The sequence below is a fragment of the Argiope bruennichi genome, chromosome 10 (assembly GCF_947563725.1).
Source record: "Argiope bruennichi chromosome 10, qqArgBrue1.1, whole genome shotgun sequence".
In the NCBI taxonomy this organism is placed as follows: Eukaryota; Metazoa; Arthropoda; class Arachnida; order Araneae; family Araneidae; genus Argiope; species Argiope bruennichi.
This window is the reverse complement of record NC_079160.1, coordinates 58,069,587-58,092,086: the sequence shown is the minus strand read 5'-3', so window position 1 is coordinate 58,092,086 and position 22,500 is coordinate 58,069,587. Positions and strand designations below refer to the sequence as shown.

The 22,500-nt window shown below is 29.0% G+C and overlaps 1 protein-coding gene across 1 annotated transcript in view; it reads right to left on the bottom strand.

Moving 5' to 3' along the window:
* LOC129989217 (polycystin-2-like) overlaps positions 1 to 22,292 on the bottom strand; it is a 47,933-nt gene extending 25,641 nt beyond the window's left edge. Inside the window, exons 1-6 of the mRNA XM_056097597.1 lie at positions 22,170 to 22,292; positions 16,875 to 17,077; positions 10,644 to 10,760; positions 9,595 to 9,725; positions 3,743 to 3,999; positions 1,504 to 1,728 (exon numbers count right to left, since the gene is read on the bottom strand). Of these exons, the coding sequence (XP_055953572.1) occupies positions 1,504 to 1,728; positions 3,743 to 3,999; positions 9,595 to 9,725; positions 10,644 to 10,760; positions 16,875 to 17,076 (932 nt within the window). The 5' untranslated portion in view covers position 17,077; positions 22,170 to 22,292. The remainder of the gene's footprint in view (positions 1 to 1,503; positions 1,729 to 3,742; positions 4,000 to 9,594; positions 9,726 to 10,643; positions 10,761 to 16,874; positions 17,078 to 22,169) is intronic.
* Positions 22,293 to 22,500: the final 208 nt, after the last annotated feature.

The following is a 22,500-nucleotide window of genomic DNA, read 5'->3' as shown; positions in this document are numbered from 1 at the left end:
TCTTTTAAATGTGACTTTTTAAGACTATTTCTGTTTTTTGGCACTATATTTTGAGTCAGACACCTTAATGCATTATTAGTACATAACTTTAGCATTTAAGTAAAAAAAAAAAAGTCTTCCTATGTGATACGCATTATTTAACTACTTTTATATATTTTTTGTTATAAATGAATTATTCAAACATAGATTTTCTTTCTTTCTTTCTGAGAACTTTGTTTCAGAGAACACAATAAGCATTTTAGAAAGACATTTTTAGACCGCCATTCTGGTGTTAACAAAAAAGGAATACATTAACCAGACATTAAAATTTGTTCTCTCAGTACTGTTAAAAAGTATTTAAATCTTATATTTGAATGTAAGCACTTTGGCTCAATAGAAATCACTATTTTAAATATCGTTTGCGTCATTGTTCATTTTTGATTTAATTAGATTCAAAAGACTACTATGAAAGTATTTGATTGTATTGTGTCAAAATCATTCATTTATGATAAAAACTGCTTCGTTAAATTAAATAAGTCTAATAATTTAAAATTGTTAAATCATCCAAACAAATCTACAGCAAAGAATCGTGAAAAATATTTCTGCGATTTCTTTTTTGTGCTGTTTGAAAGTTTATACATTGCATGCCGTCTTTTAGAATTTAATGGGCATTTGTTTTTTTAATTGCTTTGTAATACAAGTTTGTAGAATAATAAAATATAAAAACTCTTGGATCTTTTTATTTTTTTCTGTATGAAGTATGCAAAGAGAAAATATTGCAGTCTTCAAAAATTTTAATTGTGGTATTTTGATAAATTTTCTCATTTTAGACCTCATTTAGACCATGTCTATTTGTCTGTGAAAACCTTTTGATCTATATGAATGAAATTTTGCATGCAATATTTATACTATCTTTGTAGGTTTCTATCAAATTTTAAAACGAAACCATCCACAAATAAAAAAAAATTGTTTGCATAAAGAAATCGTCTGAATTTCGTATACAATTTTGGAACTAAACTATAAATCCATATTGAATTTTGAATTGCATCCGTTAAACGATTGACCATCTGTCTGTCTGTGTATTCGCATGAATTTAAAAATGATGACTAAACAAAAGTAACGATTTATATAATTGAAATTTGGATGTGATACTGTTATCACCATTGCAGTTCTGCACGATATTTTGATTTTAATCTATTAACAAGAAGGTGTCCAAAATGCATACTCATTCCCCTTCACTCTACAAAGCATAAAACGGTCAAATACGGAACATTAAAATTAAAAATTTGAGCATTTATTACATCCAGGTCCTTGTTCTTCTTGTTCCGCAATTTTTATGCTGGTGTAATAGGAAATAGCATCTTTATTAGGAAATATGCGAGAAAGTTTATAGGGTACTATACCCGTTGGTTTAATTTAGCAGTAGATCCAGATTTTTTAACCGATACATTGAAATTCTGTATCTGATTAGGAAATATTAATTATATTGCATTTCACTAAGAGTTTCGGATTTGCATTTCTTACTTTGCAATGCAAAATAAGTTCAGATTTGCATTATAAACCGTGAAATCTAAGAATACGGCTCTGGTTGCTCTTGAAATCCATAGATTTTCTTTGAGGAATGCCATCACTGTCTTCGATTCGTTCTGGCTAGTACCCAAATCTGCATATGAACCAGCTCCACTATAGGTTGCCAGCAAACCCCAATGACTGGATCCTCCCAGTTCTCTTTCAGAAAAGTAATTCCACCTGGAAGATAATTTATTTGAATAATAAAATATATAAAAATATTCAAATATAAGCAAATGTTAATTATAGAATCGTTTTAAGTATTTATTTCTTAAGCAAACGATTTATTTTGCTTAAAATAAAAACATGAAATAGGCAACAAATCAATTTCTTTAGTTACATTAACTAAGTTTCCAGTTTGGGTTGATTTAATAAAGTTTCTTATTTTAAAGTATTAAATATTAAAACAATCAAATTGAATTAAACTTTGAGAAAAGAAGACATGATGCTTGAAAAATTCTATTAAACTATTAAGGAAAACTTTATAAAGATACAACAGAGGAAAGGATCTTTCTTCTTTATTATGAAGGAGTGATAAGAAGCAGAATAATTCTTTACTTATGAATGACCAATCGCCTCAGGTGATCAGTTGGTCGCCGGGAATATTAGTTATATTTAATTTCAGATAGGTCATTTAAATATGATTCATGTTCTTGATTCTACCGAATTTTTTGATATTAAAGGCATATTATTTTAATAGTTCTAAGTTCTATTTATCGAAATATGAATTTTTCTATTAGAGCTGAGTCCCATAATATCATAGTGTCATTAAAATAGCAAATGATGGTTAATCTAATTTCTAAATTTCACGATATTGTAACTTGTTTTGTAAATTATGTATATAAAACTAAATTCTTCTTCTTTAGCTTTCAACAATGGAAATAAAATCATGCTATTAAATATTTAGTGAAATAAAGAAAACTCTTTGAATTTCAGGGAAAAAAATAAGGGAAATTATGCACACAAAAAATTAATACCAAAATTCAGGAAAAATGTGATTTATTATTAAACTGATATAATTAAAGTCGTTAAATTTTGAACTTAGTAAAATTTACTTTTATACTATAATATTTTCGGAAGCTATCGGAAAGAGCAGTAAAATGCGGCTTACATTTATTTAATTTCTAGAAAAGAAGCTCGGAGGTGCACATTACCAACCACTAAGGTATGCATGTGTCAAAATGGTTGCTGCCGGTCAAACAGTCTAGACTGTAGAGAGACAACACACACACACGCGCACACACATACATACACGCCTTTATTATTAATAGAAAAAATAATCATGTTTTCATTTTATAGTTCCAATTAGTTAAGTTATAGAATAATTAGAATTTAAATAGATCCAAAAATCATTATGCAAAACTATCAAATTATTATACATTTTATTTAATTTTACCTGTTATTTTATGAAACGTAAGATGACATTTTAAACAAGTAAAAGAATTTAAAGTTTTAAAGGAAAATGTATTTTATTATTTCGAGGGCTTAAATTCGAATTCATTGAAATTTTTCAATAATTCCTTAAATTTGCTATCAACATAATAATAAAATATCCTCTTTGGTTGGAATTTATTTTGGTTAAATAGAGGTTAAAACTGAACATTATATTTAAGTTTTTATCTCTAATAATCTTTTTTACTTTTAATTCCACTAGTACTTTCCTGCTGTTCAATGTTTAAAAAAAACAATAAGAACTTTCTCTGCTTTAAAAAACTTTGAATACGGTTTTTAACAATAGCACAGGTGTTTTTAACTTCTGAAGGATTATTATCAACCGAATTTTCTTTTGTCGTGTTACTGTGGTATTCAAAATATTGTTTGCTGTTTGTTTCATGTAACTATTTAGGTGAAATTAAATTATACATTTAAAAATTATAATATTTTTACTTATAATTATTAACACCTTATTTATTAAAATTTCTCATTGTTAATTTATTAATTATATTTTATTTTCTTAAACTATCATATACAAAAAATATATTTTTTCTGTCACTTTTCAAAACTATCGTTTTCTTTGTTATATTTATTTTTTTAATCAATTTTCAGAATATGTCAACAAACAATGTAAGTCTTATTGTGACCCCAGCACTTTTTAATTAGCCAAATTTTACTTTATATAAAAGAGTCATAGAGAATATTTTTTTATTTTAAATTTTAATAATACACCAATTAGGATTTAAAAAAATATACTTACGCGGTCCCGTTCATCACACCAAATGACCTTTTGTCTTCTACTTGAGGAGAATACACATCGTAGCACTCTGAAATGGAGGATTTGAAATCATCATGGACTACGCAGGAATCGTTTCTAACGCGCAGCATTCGAAGTCTTGGAGAGCCCAGAAGTCGATTCTCGTATAGAACATTTCTATCTTCTTGGAGAGTGGGCGTGCCATCATTATCGTACCATTTTTCCCAAAACAAACAGTCGTGCAGTACGTACTGATCAAACTAGAATGAAAAATAAACTGATCACATCATTTTACTACTTCAGATTACATGATTATACTATCAGTTTGTCCCAAATATTTGCAATATAATGATTTTATATTTCTCTAAAACGAAAATCGAATTTTATAAATACATCCTTATTCCAAATTTAAATGTGAGGTTTTCTTCTTCTCCTTAAAATTAAGAGAAAGATAAGTCAGGCAACTGACTCTCCGACCCGCCACGAAGGCACACGGATTTAAACCATAAGGCTGAATGACCGGACCGCCGCAACAGCAATAATGGCGGGAACTGTGGTTGAGTCCTAAGGGCCATCACCGGCCACGTTACAACCCTCCCCGAAGGAAGTACGTCCCGTCATCGATGGGAGGAGTCAGATCCCCCCTCCTATTTGTGTACCCTCCAGGGTGGCGAGATGCAACCACCATGCCGGAAGCATCTCATCCTCATTTCGTGGTGCCCCCCCCGGGGGTTTAAGAGAAAGGTAAAGTCAGATTTCGAAAGATTCGGCATAGATAGTTTAAATCTTTAAATGCACAAGCTTATTTCAATCTCCGATGAATAACAACAATAGCAATAACAAAATAAATAAATACATAAAAAATAAAAGGACGGGAGTTATTTATTACTATAGGGATAACGTAGGGGTTATTTATTACTATACGTTTTACGCAAACATTGTTTTTTTCGACAAAATTGCCTTGAAGATTCAGGTATTTGTCATATTGGTGGATCAGTTCCAACCTCATCTCCGAAGAACGTTGTCACCAGATGGGCTTGAACATTTTTTTTAAAAAAATTATCTTTAATCTGGAATAAGTTTTCTTGAAAGAAAAGAATATTTAGGTTAGTTAATTAGTTTATTTTAATGACGTAAGAGCCGGATTTGGCCATGCTGCTCCAATATTATGGTTGGATTTACTGATTAATTGGTACGGTAAAATATATCAGTAATTACGAAATGCACATTTTAAAATGCAATAATTTTACTGTTAAATAAGGATGAAAATGTAAAAAAAAGTAGTGTTTAAATATTCAATTGTTTTCTGAAATGTAAAAATGTTACGATGGGGACCCCCCCCCCACACACGCACTAAGTCTCAGATGCTCGGTGATAATGAACTAGAAAAGGTGCATTCGGTGGTGATTAAACACAGGGCATTCTGATAATATATGAATTACCGTAAATTCAACAAGGCAATCTTCACTTAACAAAAGATGTTTGTGTGCGAAACGGGTATGACTTATGGTCAACCGAGTCATTTTGACATCATACTCTCGCACCGAGAGAATCGATCACAAATTGGGAGAAGGATGAATAAACTGTAATTTGTTAGAGACCTGCAAATTCCAAGATCTATGGATAATTTTGCCAAGATGTCTTTTTACGTCAAAGCAGGAAGGTGGCCGTTGTTAAAGAAACGAAAGCTGTCTTTGCGGCAGCATCGGCAAATGCATTGCCGTAAATACCAACGTGGCGAGGTAGCCATCAAAATAAAATTTCAAGTTTGGAGAAGGAATGTCTCAGCTACAAAGTGGCAATTGTGGAATGTTGTTTCGTTTTCGGTCAGTTTATTGTCTCAGTTTCAGGCATCATCCGTTTCTTTCTTGGCACGTGATCCACTCTGTGATCAAAACTTTCTGTTGCGACAGACTTTCTTCTTTGTCTCTCTTCATCAAGAACGCGACTTCTTAGAGCCGAATGATTTTTCACCTCTTCTCAGAATTTAAGAACTGGCTAGGAGGTCAAAGCACATTCTAGAGTAACGAGGATATTAAAAGGAATATTAAGGCTCTTTTCACATCACCATTATTACCATATTGCAGTGGTTCTTAACCTTTTTAAGCCGCGACCCAAATTTGAGAAATATTTGAGAAAAAGTCAAAATTTTTTCATTGCTTTATTTTAGATCGTATTTTTAAAAAATCTTCAATCCTACGATGATGATTTTTTTTTTAACTTACAAATTTTTTATTTATTTTTTTAATAATAAAGATAAACAAAAGTACTTTTCGACCCAAGGAAAATTTAATTAATAATCAAGTGTTTTTAATAATTTTTATTGACCAAATTAAAATATATTTATAACTTTTTGAAAATAATTGACATTTTAACTTATTCCTAAAAAAAAAGAAATATCAATACATATGTTAAGACTTTTAAATTTTAAATGCAAGTTATACAGTTTTAATGAGAACCTTGTGCTTGAATACATTTTGAAAGATCTTCAAACCTCAGTTGAATGCTTGTCAAGGAGCACCTTATATCTATTTCAGGATTTAACTTGTTCCCGGTAATTGTTTTTGATTACACACAGAGCCGAAAATCCAGCCTCACACATATATGTTGTTGAAAAGGGCAATAATACTTTTAGGGCTTCTTTAACAATGATTGGCTTTTCGGTTTTTAATTTTAACCAGAAAGCACATAAATATTCAGTGTTTTTGTAGAAATTGTATCGAAGTGCTTGGTCACTTTGTATTTCTATTAATTGTTCTTGAAATTGATTAATATTAACAAATTCCTCATGCAATAAATTTTATATTATAGCCTTATCAGGAGCTTTTTTCATACGTTGCCGAAATAGCATTTGTCATTACACAGAACACTTAGATATTATATACAGTGTCTAGGCAAAGTATGTCATAATTCTCACATTTCATACTTTGCCTAAAAACGTCCGGTCTATATATAGAATGCCTAGGCATTCTATTCCGACGTTTCATATTTTGTCAGCAACACACACACACACACACACACACACACACACACACACACACACACACACACACACACACACACACACACACACACACATGTAGCAGTTACATTGCTCTTTCTTGTCTTCTGAATAATAGATGGCGATGCCAGATTAGATTCTCATCTCATCGTGCATTGCGATTGCAAATATTAAGAAATGAAAAGAGATAATGTTCCGTTAAGGTGTGCGCGCTTTATTGTCTTGTCTTCTGTTTTGTGTGAAATGTGATCTCTAAAGAAATGTTCCTGAAAACATGTGTCCTCCTGCTTCCACAGCATGGATCATAATGATCTTCATTCCACCACTTTGGCGCCCAACGAAAAAGAATTTCTGACACATAGAAGAATTTTCCTCATCTCGGGAATGGTTCATCATTGTGTTCCTGTGAAATGATGAAACGAAAGTTAAGTCGTCCCGACGATAGCAAGAACATTTTCCCGCCAGCAGCAAATTATGAAACGAAAATGAAACGTGTCGTCCTGACACAAGGCATAATTTTTCCCATCCCCAGAACGGTTCACCATTGTGTTCCAGACATCCAGGCCTCAAAATAAATCAGCGTCTGCCATCTTCGCGTCGTTGATGACCCAAGGAATATTCCAGCATTCAGTTTTAAATTCTAAACGGACACACTTGTGCCACTCGTTATTTGTTATTCGTTATTTGTCTCGTCACTTATTATTTGTGCATCTCCAGCAAAAATCTGCTTTTAAATCCAGTAAAGAAGGAGTGTGTGTGTTTTTTCCAATTTACAGCACTAAAAATTTATTATACATCAGTTTTGTTTTTGGCTCTTTCCTGATCGATATCAGAAAAGTGTCATAACATGTCTGTATTTTTTTTGTTCAAATTCAACAGCATCCAGCATTTGATTCGTTGAAATACCACATTTCTTCATGTTTGAATACATCAAGATTCTTCGTCTTGTGTGAAATGCTTTTATACTATTTAATATTTATTAATTTCTAAGTTACTTCTACTAATATGTATTACTTTCCAAGTTACTTCTTCTTTCTTACTAAGTTTCATAGCATATTCTTCGTTGCAAGTTTAGATATTGAAATATCTGTATTGTGTTGTTACTTGATTTCAATCCTTGAAAAGAGCGTAAGAATGTATCTTTTAAATAATTAAGTTATTCCATATAGAATTTTTCAAAGGTTGAGTATTTCTATATTCTATTCAAATCGGATTTGATTTATCCTATCTGATGTGTTTCTCTTCAAGCCGAGAATGCAGCATTTGACCTTGGGAGACGTCAGTCGTTCATTAGGCATTCCTGATTCATTGCTCCCAAAATGATTAGTCTAAACAAGTATTGAATATGTTTTCTTTTTTCCTTCTGTTTGGTATAACGAAAGAACTGTTTTGATAGATTTATTTTATTTTCAGAGTAATGATTCAGCATATGCCATTTTTTAACCGTATAAAGTGTGCAAATTTATTTCTGATTCTCAGCATGTTATTTAATTTTTTTTTTTTTTTTTTTTTTGGTTAAGAATTCTGAAGAGCTAAATTTTTCTACTTACGCAAATTTAATCACAATTGTTTGTTGCTATATCAAAGACATATCTTTTTTTGTTTGTTTATCAAAATTAAACATTTGTCTTTCTTTATAAAGTGTGTATATGAAGTTGCAGTTAAAATTAAAAATTTATATATTTTTGAGCTTAATTTCCGTTTTTATGTTGGTTTCATCTAAAATATTTACGCATAAAATTATTTTGAACATAAATATTTTTTTTTCCTTTGCTAAAAATATATTTTATCTCCTACTTGATTTTTTTTTTTTTTTGCTTTCTTAAAAAAATCCCCGGAGATTTAAATAATTTGTGTTCTGCCTACTTTAAAGATTATTTTTTTTTGTATCTTCAAAGCAGAGGATAGGTGTATAACTGATCCTTTATATTCACATTTTCTTGTTTATTTTCCTATTTTATTTCAGTAATTGCGAAATAAATGGCTTTTCAATCAAAGGCAAAAAATATCCAAAATCACACCACTTCGCCGAAACGGTTTTAGGTGGTGTAGGGGGGGGATGTAGCAATTGCATTACTCTATCTTCTCTTTTGGATAATAGATGGCGATGCCTGATTAGGTACGCATCCCATAGATATATATAAAATGTAAAAAAAAAAAAAAATTTAACAGTAAAATGGCCGAAGAGAGAAAAAACACTTTTAATTTTTTTAAATTCGCTTTTATTTCATCCAGGGAGACATAATTTATGAATAAGAAAGAACCGTCGAGCTACGTCAGTCATAGCGTGACACAAGAGCAAAAAAGAACGGAATACTACCCCCCCCCCCCGGTGATTATTATGAAATTCTTATAGGGATTTCTTTACGCTTGGCGATTTAGGTAAGGGGATTATAGGTATCTTCTAAAATAATTTGCGTAGCTCGACAGATTTTTATCCCTTCACTCGCAGTGTGGGAACTTGCCGATGTTAGTAGTTTTATAAAGCTTGTGTAGCATTAATTAAATGAAAAAGCTGGAATTGGATCAAGAAATTAGAACGACATTTTAGAATTAAGTTAATATGGGTTAAATTAAGATAAAAATTAGGAAATTAATTAGGATTTATTTTATATTTAGAGATATCATTACACACAAACATATATTTCTGACTCAGAGGTATCTAAAAACCTCAAAATATCTCCATATTTCGAGATTGATTTATAATACATCTCTGCCAGCAAAAAAAGTAAAGGAAGTAAGAGAAAACTTGTTAATTAGAGAATATTTTTATGCTGTTAAGCTGATGAATACTAAAAGAAGTCATTGATAGAAATGAAACAAAAACTAAAAAGGTAGGAAAAAAAAATCTTACCCTCCAGAAGTCGATTATTTGTGTTGATCCCTTGACATTGTTTCTGGTATCTTCGTAGGGCGATTCCAGGAATAGCTCACTGATGACTTTGGTCAAGTAATACATATTAGGACTCATCATTCCGAAAGTCACTAGATACATAAAAGAAGTGGCATTAGGACTCACTCGGGAAGAATCTAATAAAGCGAAAGATAAAGTTGCTAATCAACGGAAATCATCCGGAAGTAAACAATGCTATTCGTTCTGGCATCCAAATTCTTCATGCTATTTTTGGACATTGATAGTTCAAACAAAGAAGGAATTTTACTATTTTTAGAATTAAAGCAATCTTTCTAGCTTAAAATAAAATGTTTCTTTTGAAATTTTCTTGTAATTTAGAAGGATTTGATGAAAAACACCCATGCTTAATTCGTATCGATTAAGGAGAAATTTTAATAAATCGTCACAGTTCAATGTACCTGAGTATAATGAATAAAATATATACAAAAATTTGTTTAGGTCAGATGATATGTCGTTTTTTTAAATGTCTTTTTTAAATGATGTGATTAGATAAGAGATGATAGATGATACAGTTAGAAATATCAGTGTGTTTTCATATCAGAATGTTTTAACTCTAGAATAATTTTAAAAAAAATACTTTTCAAGTCAATTTATGAGACGGGTAGATTTGAACTCATATTTTTACTGCATTTATATAATGCTTTTGGTAAAAAAAAAGAGGGATGCAATACATACATTTATAATTTTAAAATACTATCTAACATATTTTACTAAAAGAAGTTACTATTCCTGAATGCCAAATATATTGCAAGGTTAATGGAATGAGAATAGAAAACCTTAAGCCCTCTTGTGTTTGGATACGGATATGGATTTTCCTACCTTTCTTAAATCGGGTGAGATATATATCTATTTGGCATCGAAAAAATTATATTTCATTAATTTCTATGAAACTTGATATTCTTGATGATGTTAGATGCCAAAAATAAGTACAAGAAGAAGATATTTGGACAGAAGACAAAATGACGTGGGTCTTATCACCATATACTCACATATGCACAGTATCGTAAGAAAAACTAAGTAGATGACCAGTTCCTTGATGGTTGTCTTCACGTACCACTCCCGATCTGTCTCCCCATTGGCAGCCATTTGCCGAGTGGCCCACACTCCTGCAAACAAAAACACAGGCATTCATGATACAAGACATATTAGTTATATAAACATACTGTTCGTTTCAGTATCCTGACACTATCACATTTCGGCAATTCTATTTTAGTGATATGTGAAACGCTAGGATAGAACCTGGGACCTTGTGGTTTGCAGTCCAGTAACTAAATCATTATACAAAAGCAATTGTCTGTGCAGTGTAGTTGTTAACTGGCTTATATGCTATTCACCACAGACTCTCCCTCCCGTGAGTCGGAGGTGAAACGAACGATATGGTTGTTGAGTGGTAATGTATTTTAGTAGCTGTTGTCTAATGCGCCTGTACCCAGTTGAGTAGCAAGTGTGTGTGGGTGAGTGGTTTCTGATGCTGCGTCACGTGAGTGTGACGACTTTGGGTTGCTGCGTCAAGTGAGTCTGACGACTTTGGTTTGCTGTGGGTAGATGGCGCCACAACCGCTGTACGAAGGTTGAAGGTTCATCGTCCGAGGTCACCAATTTAGTGATATGTGATGCGCTAGGATAGAACCTGGGACCTTGTGGTTCGCAGTCCAGTAACTAAACCATTATGCAAAAGCAATTGCATGTGCGGCGTAGTTGTTAACTGGCTTATATGCTATTCACCAAACTATCTTGCTAAGGGTGATGATGCTTAAGGATGAGCGCATTTCCGGAATTCTTCATCATTCGTTGACCTTGATTTTTGCTCCATTAGATGCTATTTCCTTAAATTTTTTCCACATGTATGTGAGTGTCGTGTCATTTCTGAACATATCATTTTAACTCAAAATTGCAATGATTCCTTAAATGGCTAGTTTAAGTGTCAAAAACGCTTTCAAGAGTAGTACGAAGAATATTCTATTTAATATCATTAAATGTGACAGAGATTATCAATCGTTGTTCATCTCAAAATGTCATCCAAAAAATTCGATTACAAATAAAAGAAATAAATGTTTTAAAATGAAGAATTATTACCATTTTGTAAAAATGCGAATGACCGAATTTCAAGAATGAAAATCTTTTATTTATTAATCATAGTTTAAAGTTCCTTGTGGTAAATAAAAACTGCTCTAAAGTATTTTTCTGTGAATATGTATATTTTCCCCACAATATTATGACTTATTCACTGCTTTTATGTCCGCGTATAACCGTAGTTCATCTTATTCTTAAATGTAAATATCTCCTCTTTTCATCTTTCCTCTCACCCCTATTTTGACTAAATAAACACATCCTCGCGCATGCGCAAAAGCGCGGAATGTTTTTGAATTTTAGAATGGACAGTAGACATCAATTTTAAATGTGAAAAAGACAAAAATCAAGATTATCGGTCTGGAGGCTTTATCAGGGATTGCTTTTAAGAGGGCTAAATATAAAAATGGCAAAAATGAAATTTGTCAAGAATCCGGGTTAGAGACTTCATCGAAGATGACCCTGTGCGCTCTCCAGGCAGAATGGCTGTTCAATTAAATTTGGCTCTTTGGTAAAATTAGCATTAATTCTTACACGATTACCCTTTTTACATTCATATAAGCTTAGAAAATTGTGGGAATGAATATTGTTAGAAAATGAGCTATTGGGGATAGTCATTATGCATTTTCACATTCGGCATTGTTATAATAAAAATGATCTATTACAATCCCTGAGGGCAACAGGTAAAAGTATTCGGCGATATTTTCATTTAATTAATATCGTATGAGAAGCATTCATTACACTGAGAAAAATAACTGAAAGTTCAATCTGCAGGAAGCTCGTTGTCATTCATATTTCGTGTTAATCGGAGCTTAGCTATTGTAAATGTTTTGGATATATTTTTAAACACTGCTTGGTTGAAAATTGAATTTTAATGCTAAATTCAAGCAGTATCATTTACATTATTGTAAGCTATTTATAATAAAATATATTTAAATCTTTTTTTGGTTATTATTTCACATAAACAATTTCTTATTTCCATTCTCTCATTCAATTATTTTCATGTTAGTTCATTACATTGCGATTATTGAATGGAGGCCTTCTGAGGAGACTCAATGTCCAATCGGAATGTAAATTGCTGACGATTTTCGTATAAATTAATTTATGCTCAAAAATTTGGGCATTGTAAAAGATTTGGATATCTTTTATATAGCTTAGCTGAAAAGGAATTTTAATTTCGAATTCAAACAATTTAGTCACTCACAATGTTATACGATATTTGGAATCGGATTTGTTTAAATTTCTTCATTATCTCTTATTCTAGTATTTTCCGCTCAGTATTCCTTTTGTGGTTGAATGTTTATACTATTGGGCTATGTAAATGACAAAAAAAAAAAAAAAAAAAAAGAAAAAAAAGATGCTTTTTATTAAAAAAAAAAAAAGAAACGTTGTTTTGTTAAATTTCGATAATCATTTATTACATAAAAAGTTTGAATATTTTTAGTTTTGGTAAGAATTTTTACACTAAAATAAGAACGAAGGAAAATTCCCTTTATTCACCACACACACACGCATACGCACACGCACACACACACACACTGAGCTTTATTGTAAGTATAGATTATCACTTTTTAATACATTAACATTCTTAAATACATTAAATTTAAGTATTATTAATTAATATTATAATTATAGAAGTAATTATTATATTAATATTATATATATTATAATTATTATATTAAGTATTATTAATTTATATTATTTAATTAAATACATTAAATTTTATCAAATAATACACGCACAATATAATTAAAATGTATAATAAATTTTTAGATCTGTACTTACATACGTTTTAATACTATTTTAAAGTTTTATTTGCTAATTTCTCAAATTTTAATTTTTTATAACATTTTAAATTTTCTTACGAAAACTCCCATAAATTAAAATTTAAAGCACATTTTTCGTTCAAATTTAATATAATAATTTCTCAATATGTTGCAATTCCTGAAATAGAGAATAAGTAATCTATTCATTTAGAAATATTTTATAATTGTTTTAATATTCCATTATGTGGGAAAAAAAAGATGGAAAATTTCACGTTATTTATGCAAATATTCAAAAATTAATTATTTTATTAAAAATTTATTAAATTTATTAAAAATTAATTATATTAAAATTTGAGAAATTAGCAAATAAAACTCACTCAATTACACACCTTAATATTTTTATAAGTGATAGGATTTCTTATACTGGATTATAGTCTTCATTGGTGTTCTTAAACAAAACAAATATTTAACAAAGAATAAGAAATACTTTCAACATTTTAATCTTTCTGTCTTTATTAAAAACAAGAATAAACATAGAGCTTTGCTTCATGAAAGAGAAATTCATTGTAATTATAACGTATACACTTCATTTGTTTTTGTTTTTTTAAATATGATTCCGTGATTACTTTTTCTACTTAGGCGTTCTAGGAATGATTGTGTGAAGTGGTAACCGGTGTGAAACGGCGAAAATATATTTGTCGCCATGACAACGAAATTAAAACGTCGTCAACGTTTTGAAAAAGTGATTAAATCTGTTCTTTGTTAGTGGCTTTTTCATATCAAGTTTACTATGTTAGTTAAAACATGTGTTATAGTCAGTGGAAAATTGCTTAGAATTCGAATAAACATTTAACGACTGAAGGAAAATGAAGGAGTTTTAATGTTAGCTTTCATAGAGTTGGTTTATGGTTGACTTGAAGTTGCTTGTGATAGTCATAGAAGTACTTTTACGTCTTTATACTTGACCCACTGACATAAACACACTAGTGTTCTTTATTAGAAACTTAATGTTTATTTGATTCCCTTGGATTACATTATTTCGAAAGAGGGAATTACGTCGTTAAGGCAAGGATTTTCTGCACTGTAAAAGGTGAAAACTTTATGCTCAATATGTTATTTTTTTTCCTATGATACCAAAGAGGTAATGTGGTATATGAGGAGCAACTTGAAACGCTTTTAATGATATATATATATAAATAGTTTAGATTAAAATAGTTTTATTTTTCTATAGTTATTTGCTTAGACGTAAAATTATCGTCTGCTTTTTCATAGCATTTTTTAAATTACAGAATGTTTTTTGTAGATTAATAATAAATTAAAACATAATTATGAAAAATGATTAATGAAAGTTCTAGAATATATTCCCAATTTGTTACTTAAGAAAACTGTAAATGTCATAGAAATATTATATCTAAAATCTGTATAGGCAAAACTGTTAGCAATAAAAGAAAAATCTCCAATTGACTGGAAAAAAATTCCTAAAATTTATCTAAAAAAGATATGTGGAGCTTGAAGCAGAATTCTATTTGAAAAGAATTCATCTATCAAAAAAAATGTAGAAATGTTACAATAGTCATTTAAACATATGTATTAAAGAGTTTGTGTTAAAAATGTTTCTGTTTATTATGATAGAACAGAATTCGAACATTCGAAAATGTTGTTCAAAATATCCAATTAAGTAAAAAATCTAAGAAATTTAGAAAAAGAATAAAAATAAAAATAAATAGAAGGATGGCAAAGATCAAGCGTAATTGATAAAATATTTAAAGTACAAGAATTGTTTTCAAAATCTTTATATTATAAACATCTATTAAAAATATATGAAAACTTTCTATAAGATAGGTTAGATATGCAATATATAAAAATAATTACAAAATTTATGTTTTTATATAGATATGATTTTCTTTTAGAGTCAAATTTGTTAATATACGTAGTTTTTGCACCAAGCGGATGGCCTTAATGATATATAACAGTAAGCTGAAAATATATGAAGTGTTAAGAGAAAAGTAATTTGATTCTCTCATTATTGTAAAAGTTATAATAATTAATGTTTGGGTATTATACGAAAGAAATAATTTTCCGTCTCTACCTCTACTTATAATAAGGATAAATGTTTATTGTTGGTGCTATACAGGCTAGATTGTTTGAGCTATAAATACCAAATTTTGTACATATATATCTAGGAGGCAAGAAATGTACACCTCGGAGTAAGTAGTTGCTTTTAAATTTTAATTAATTAAAAATTAATTGGCATCTTAATGATTTTTTGCAATAACTTCCAGAAATATTACTAGACAGAAATAAATTTTATATTTTCGTTTTAAAAATTAAAAAATTATCTTTTTAATGATACTAATTAAGTAGCCAAGCAAATTGTCCCAGAATTTTACCAATTTCTTAAAAACAATTTTGGAAATTTAAAAGTCGGATTTTGTTTAATACCAATATGGTTTACAAGACGCATAAAAAAGTGAAGTTGCAATACCTCTAAATTTATAAAGCATTAAAGATTTTAATAGCTCTTTGATAGGATTAGTCTCCATTAGAAGCCTTCATGTATATAATAAATAGAATTTAAGTAAGATCATTAAATTAAAGTGGCTTTAATGCCTATTAATTTAGCGAGACCATGGATATGAAATTACATTTTAACATGCATCTGAAATTAAGTACAACCAATGTTCCTGATGAATCAGCTTCAATTTGATGGGATTTCTAAATGATTGACAGTATTCCCCGGTGATTTTATTTATTTATCATTGCATAAAATTCTTATGAGTGCTTCAATCTTTAAATTGGAAGAGGAGGAGCACGTACAACATAACTTCAAATTTTTAATCTTTTAAGTTGTATTCTAAACATTTAAATTATCTTTATGATTTTATCGATTCTGTTATTCACTGGATAGCAACTTAAAGACATTAATTATAAATTATTTCCTTCTTACAAAATAGGAAATGCAATGTCCTGGTGTAAACTAATTTTGGTATCCTAATGGAGGGTTAAAACAAAGATTTGTGGAGAATGTGCACCTGTGGCACTTTATATCCAACATTGAAGGTCAAACCTTTTTCCATAATTAGGACCTGAAAGTTTAGAGCAATAGTATGCTCATTATATGCCATCTTCTTCATTTGATTCCAATTCAGAATAACGAGGTTCGTCCCAAATTAGCATTTGTGGGATGATAATATAAATAAAACAAAATTCTCTTAAAGTGTGGAAATTGAAGCATTCTGATAATTGTAACATTATTGTAACAATAACTAAAGAAATTTTAACAAAACAATAATTACAAATTATTGTTTAGTATTCCTTTGCAATGAATGTGAAAGGTCAAGAAAATGATGAATATACTGGAAAACACAGAATATATATTCTCACCTTTAATGCTACGCATGCAACCATGCCAGCATCCGGTTCTTTCCTTTTCAGGCACAATATCCGTCTCATCGGCCTGAATGTACAGATCATCAACCATGATACCTTCATCATCGTTATCCTTGGTTGTATTGCCCCACGCTTCGCCAATCTCATCATCAGCAATGGAGGGTCGCCGACGTTTGGCGATCTGTTGTCCAGCCATACTAAATGAATAAGGGAAATTTTGTGCCAAATAGGAATAAGTTATTTAACAATGATTATGAATACAAGTTGTTTCAAAGATGTTGATTCGACTTAAAGGGCTTTAGATCCCAATAACTCATGCCCAATTTAACTAAAACAGTGAGAGATTCTCAAATTTGAGCTTTCTTCAAGGAAATTAATTATAAGAATAATTTCACTCATAATTATAGTTCTGTCAATTTCTGTTGATAATCTTATTGCAGTGGACTCTCAGTAATCCAGCTGATACGAGATTAGAAGATCGTCGAATTCTCAAAATCTCAGGAATAGTTGAATTTTATTAAATAGCTGATAGCCAAATATTCTGATAGGTAAACCTCTTTTATCTTTGTTATTAAACAGCATCTTAAAACTCTATTATCATTGCCATAATATTAAACAGCATTTTAGAACTCTATTATCATTGCCATAATATTAAACAGCATCTTAAAACTCTATTATCATTGCCTATAATATTAAACAGCATTTTAAAACTCTATTATCATTGCCTATAATATTAAACAGCATCTTAAAACTCTATTATCATTGCCTATAATATTAAACAGCATCTTAAAACTCTATTATCATTGCCATAATATTAAACAGCATCTTAAAACTCTATTATCATTGCCTATAATATTAAAAATACATCGAATTACACAGAAAATTATCTCCCCCTCTATGTCTATATATAAAGATAAATGTTTGCTTTTGTATATAGGCTTTTATATATAGAGCAATCGATAATCTCTGTTTCACAAACTTTAATACAAATCTAACAATCTTTGTCCGACATTAATTAAATTTGATACATATGCTGAATTTTGGAGAAAAAAAATGAAATTACCTCTGTCTATTGATTCATATGTGAATACAATAAATTTGAAAACAATGAGTTAAATGGAAAAAATTTGGTATTTTTTTTCCCATCAATATTGCAACTTCAAAATTTTGGACGAAATAATCATCCGCAGGGAAATCTGCCAGTCTGCTTATTCGTTCTAAAATGCAAGATAAAAAAAAATCTGTAATTTCTTTCATTGAACTAACAATCGAATCTTTTTGCATGTTCTAAAAATTTCAAATAGATCTCAGCAGATCTTAAAGTTCAGAAAAATAAATCATTCTATTTAAAGAAGCATTGCTTAAAAGTAATGTTACTTCATCCAATATAAAAACAAGTATCTGCATTCGAATATTTGAAAACATAAAATCAGATTTCAATCAGATTTTGCAAGCTAAAGAAATAAAATTATTTCATTAAAAAAATTTCGGTAACAAAAATGCGATTTTATTCAATACATTAACCCACAATTTCCAAATATATATGCATATATACATTCAAGACCAAACAAAAGCTGATGTCAATTTACAAAGTGTAAAAATTAACTAAAATATAAATTAAATAAGTTTTTGATATATTTTAGCTAAATCTTTTGACAATATTAATTTACAAAAATGATTTTTAATCTAAAAAGGAGAGAGAGGGAGAAAGAAGTTGCTGTGTTATTACTAATAACTAATTTCTTCTCTGTACATCTTCATATTTTATTTTAATAAGATATTACATAAATCATTGCTCCGTTGAAAGCTATCAATTAAATGACACAATCATAAAGTTATGAATTTCTTAAAATTAATTTGATTCACAATCTATAACAATATTTTTATTGTTCCAATCAAATTTAAACTGAACTCCTTGTCCTGCCAAATCATTCAATCGTGTGCTTTTACCTGTGTTGAAATTAAGACAAAAAATTGTTTTCCTTGGAGATTGGAATTTTCACTTCCTCATTTATTTCGCCATAAATCCATTTTTTAAATTGCATAGGAAATAATTTGAGACTGATTCCATTAAATTCATAAATTAAATCATAAAAAGGTTCGTGAAATTTTTAAATAATTGCATTCTATATCAATAGTTTAAGAGCTGAGAAATCCAATATTCCAGATGAATATGTTGGTTACCAAATCTGCTATTACAATATATATATTACAAAATATAGTTAGGGATCATATTATTTAGTAACACCAAGGATATGAAACCTACATGCAGTACTTTGCTTCCATTTTACATTCCCATTTTCATTTTTTGGTTTAGATTTCATTAAGTTATTTTTCTGAATTTTTTCTTTTTTCATTTTTATTTTTCTTCCAATTGGTGCAGATTAGCTGGTTGAAAATCATTGTTTTATTCTCTGAAAAAAAACTGCATAAAAAAACCCTTTGCCTTTGAGGGTATAGATGTTTAAAATAGAATTTATAATTTTTTAGTAGTTTTATGGCATAAAAGATTTCTGGAATGAGAATCGATTTCACTTTTGAATATATATTTTTGACTTTAAGAAAACTTTGAAAGACTTTTTAAACATTTTTAAAGCTAAAAAAGTGTCCCATATACGGGATATATACAAAGAGGAGATTTTGGCATCGTCGAAAAATTGACCTCGAGATTTTGAAGAATATCTGTGTTTTTGACCTCCCTTGAATTCGAAAAGCATATTTTTGGTATTACATCCGTCTGTATATCTGTGAACTGCTTTGAACTAGATGGTTGAAATTCGATTCACGAACTTAAGAACAAATTTGTAAATTCCTATGAAATTCTGAACGAAATTCATAGGAAGTCTGCCTGTCTGACTGTTCGAACACAAGTTCACTCGATAACTATAAAAAAAAAGTCAGTTAAAATTTTATACATGTATTTAACTTCTTAAGCATAGATATGTATCAAATTTGGGTCCAAATCCATAAAGAGGTTGTCCGTCTGTCAATATGTTCCTTCTTATGCATGTAAAAGCGATGAATCAAAAACGTAATGACTTAAATATATGAAATATGACATAGAGTCTTGTGTTTAAAATAATCACGAACGATCGCACTCTAACAGGCTCTTTTGTAACGAGTATTCGCAGTGCCATGTAGTTAATAACACACAAATATATTTACTAGATAATATGCGAGGAAGTTTTGGGGCGATCACACCCTTTGTCTTTTTTAATTACGAATTTAATTATATTTCTTATCAATTTGATTCTAATTTTTTTTAAATTTCCTTCTACGTTAATTATGTACTGTTGGAAATGTACTATGAATTATGTACTATTACAAATTCATAGTTAGTAGTACAAATTAATTATGTACTATGAATTATTGACTAATGGAAATAATTAATGCAAAAACTAATTAAAATAAAATACTTCTAAAACTTTTTTTGTAAAAATCAGGGTAAAAGAATGCTGACCTCTAAATAATTTGAATTTCAGTAAAAAGATGCTTAAAAAATAAATAATTGCTCTAAAAGCTATATATCTAACGAACACATTTAATGAATTATGAGTAATCAACTCTAAAATAGTATTTTTCATAAAACTATTTACGCAGTAGAAAACGAAAAAAAATATTTCCATCCAGTATTTTTCCAAATAATAAATTAATTATTTCGGAATCAACTGTGATTGTATTTCGATTTCAGTTAATAAGTTAGGTACACTCAGGCACAGTTTCCAATAGCGAAGCAGACATCTATAAAATTATAGTTGTTTATTAATAGGCTACATCTAATTATAAAATTAGTATAATAAAATTATTTGCAGTTTTCTAAAAAAATCCTAATTAATTCATTAACCCAATACCATCAATTGAAGACAATTACATCCCAATTTCATGATTAAACTGACCATATTTTGTTGTTTCTTTTTGCTTACTATAAATGCTATAAAAATATATAGTTTATAGCTATTAAACAACTTTCAACTTGTATATACCACTAATTAGTTAGACTATGAAATCGGACACAATTTGTATTGCCACTTTAAATTTTATTTTTAAATTTATTTTCAAGGTTATGAAAAGTAACCGAAATTATTTTTAATATTGGCTATTATATTTGAAAAAGAAATTAATAACTGTGTATACAAAATTTTAAAAATAGTTTTCTTCTCTTTTTAGGTTATTTTCAAGACATCGTTTTGTTCTTTTAGTGTCGAAATTATAGTATTAATTTTATTTTCAAATTTATTCTCTAAGTTATGAAAGGGAACAGAAAGTATTCTTTATTATTGACTGTTATATTTGAAAAAAATTAATATTTATTAATAAAAACATTTTAAGAACGATTTTCTTTCTTTTTTAGATAATTTTTAAAAGTTTTTCTTTTATTAGTGAAATTTTAATGTTAATTTTATTTATAATTTATTTTCTAAGTTATGAAAGAAAACAGAAAGTATTCGCTTTTATTGGCTGTTATATTTGAAAAAAAATAATATTTATCGACAGCAAATTAAAAAAGAAAATTCTTTCTTTTTTTTCCATTATTTTTTAAATGCTTTTTTTTCTTTTAGTACAGAAATTTTAGCATTAATTTTATTTTCAAATTTGTTTTCGAGATTATGAAAGCGAACCGAAAGTATTCTTTATTTTTGGCTATCATATTTGAAAAAAAAATTAATATTTATCTATATAAAATTTTTAAAATGGTTTTATTTCTTTTTTCCATTATTTTTTAAAAAATATTTTTTTCTTTTATTATTGAAATTTTAGTATTTATATTATTTTTAAATTTATTTTCTAAGTTATGAAAGGGAAGCGAAAATATTCTTTATTGGCTATTATAGTTGGAAAAAAATTAATATTTCTTTAAAAAACCCCGATTTTCTTCATTTTTTTTTTGATTATTTAAAATTTTTTTATTAATGTTGAAATTTTTCGGTATAATTGTCTTAAATTTTGTGTTTTCAACATAATTTAGAAGAGTATTACTTAAATTTATATTCCAAATTAAACGGGAATTAATGGGTTAATAAGTGATTTTTTTAAAGAAATAACATTAATACATAAAGAAATTAAAAAGAACATTATTTTGTCTATTATATGAAAACATTTACTCATTTGTATAAATTTTCTTATTATTTTTTCAAATTCTTTAATTGAAAAAAATAAAGGCAGAAAAATGTATTCTTTTAAGCAAGAAAATTTCAAATAATGATTACTAATTTGATTTGACTCCAATAAATTTTATATTGAGAAAAATCATCTTCCAACGAAATAATTATCAAGAGATTAAATCCTTACCTTCTTTCTAAGGTCCTCTCTGAGACTTAGTTACAGAAGTAGAAAATGGAACCACACAAAACTAATCTCATTATTAGTAGTAATTTAAACCTTTCTCCGGTCCCCGCCTAGCTCTTTCTGAACCTTCCTTTTATTGTTAGATTCATTAAAGAGAGCCTGGGAATGTTAAAAGATATAACGCATCTTTGTTGCTAAGAGATACTTGGGTCTTCGTGCAGCGTGTTTAGTACACAATGGAAATCACCAACTTGGATGCACGCACGTTAGTTATACACGGTTCCGACCTTATGGGAAAGGGCTATAATTCTCATGAAAACAACAAATTGATGCG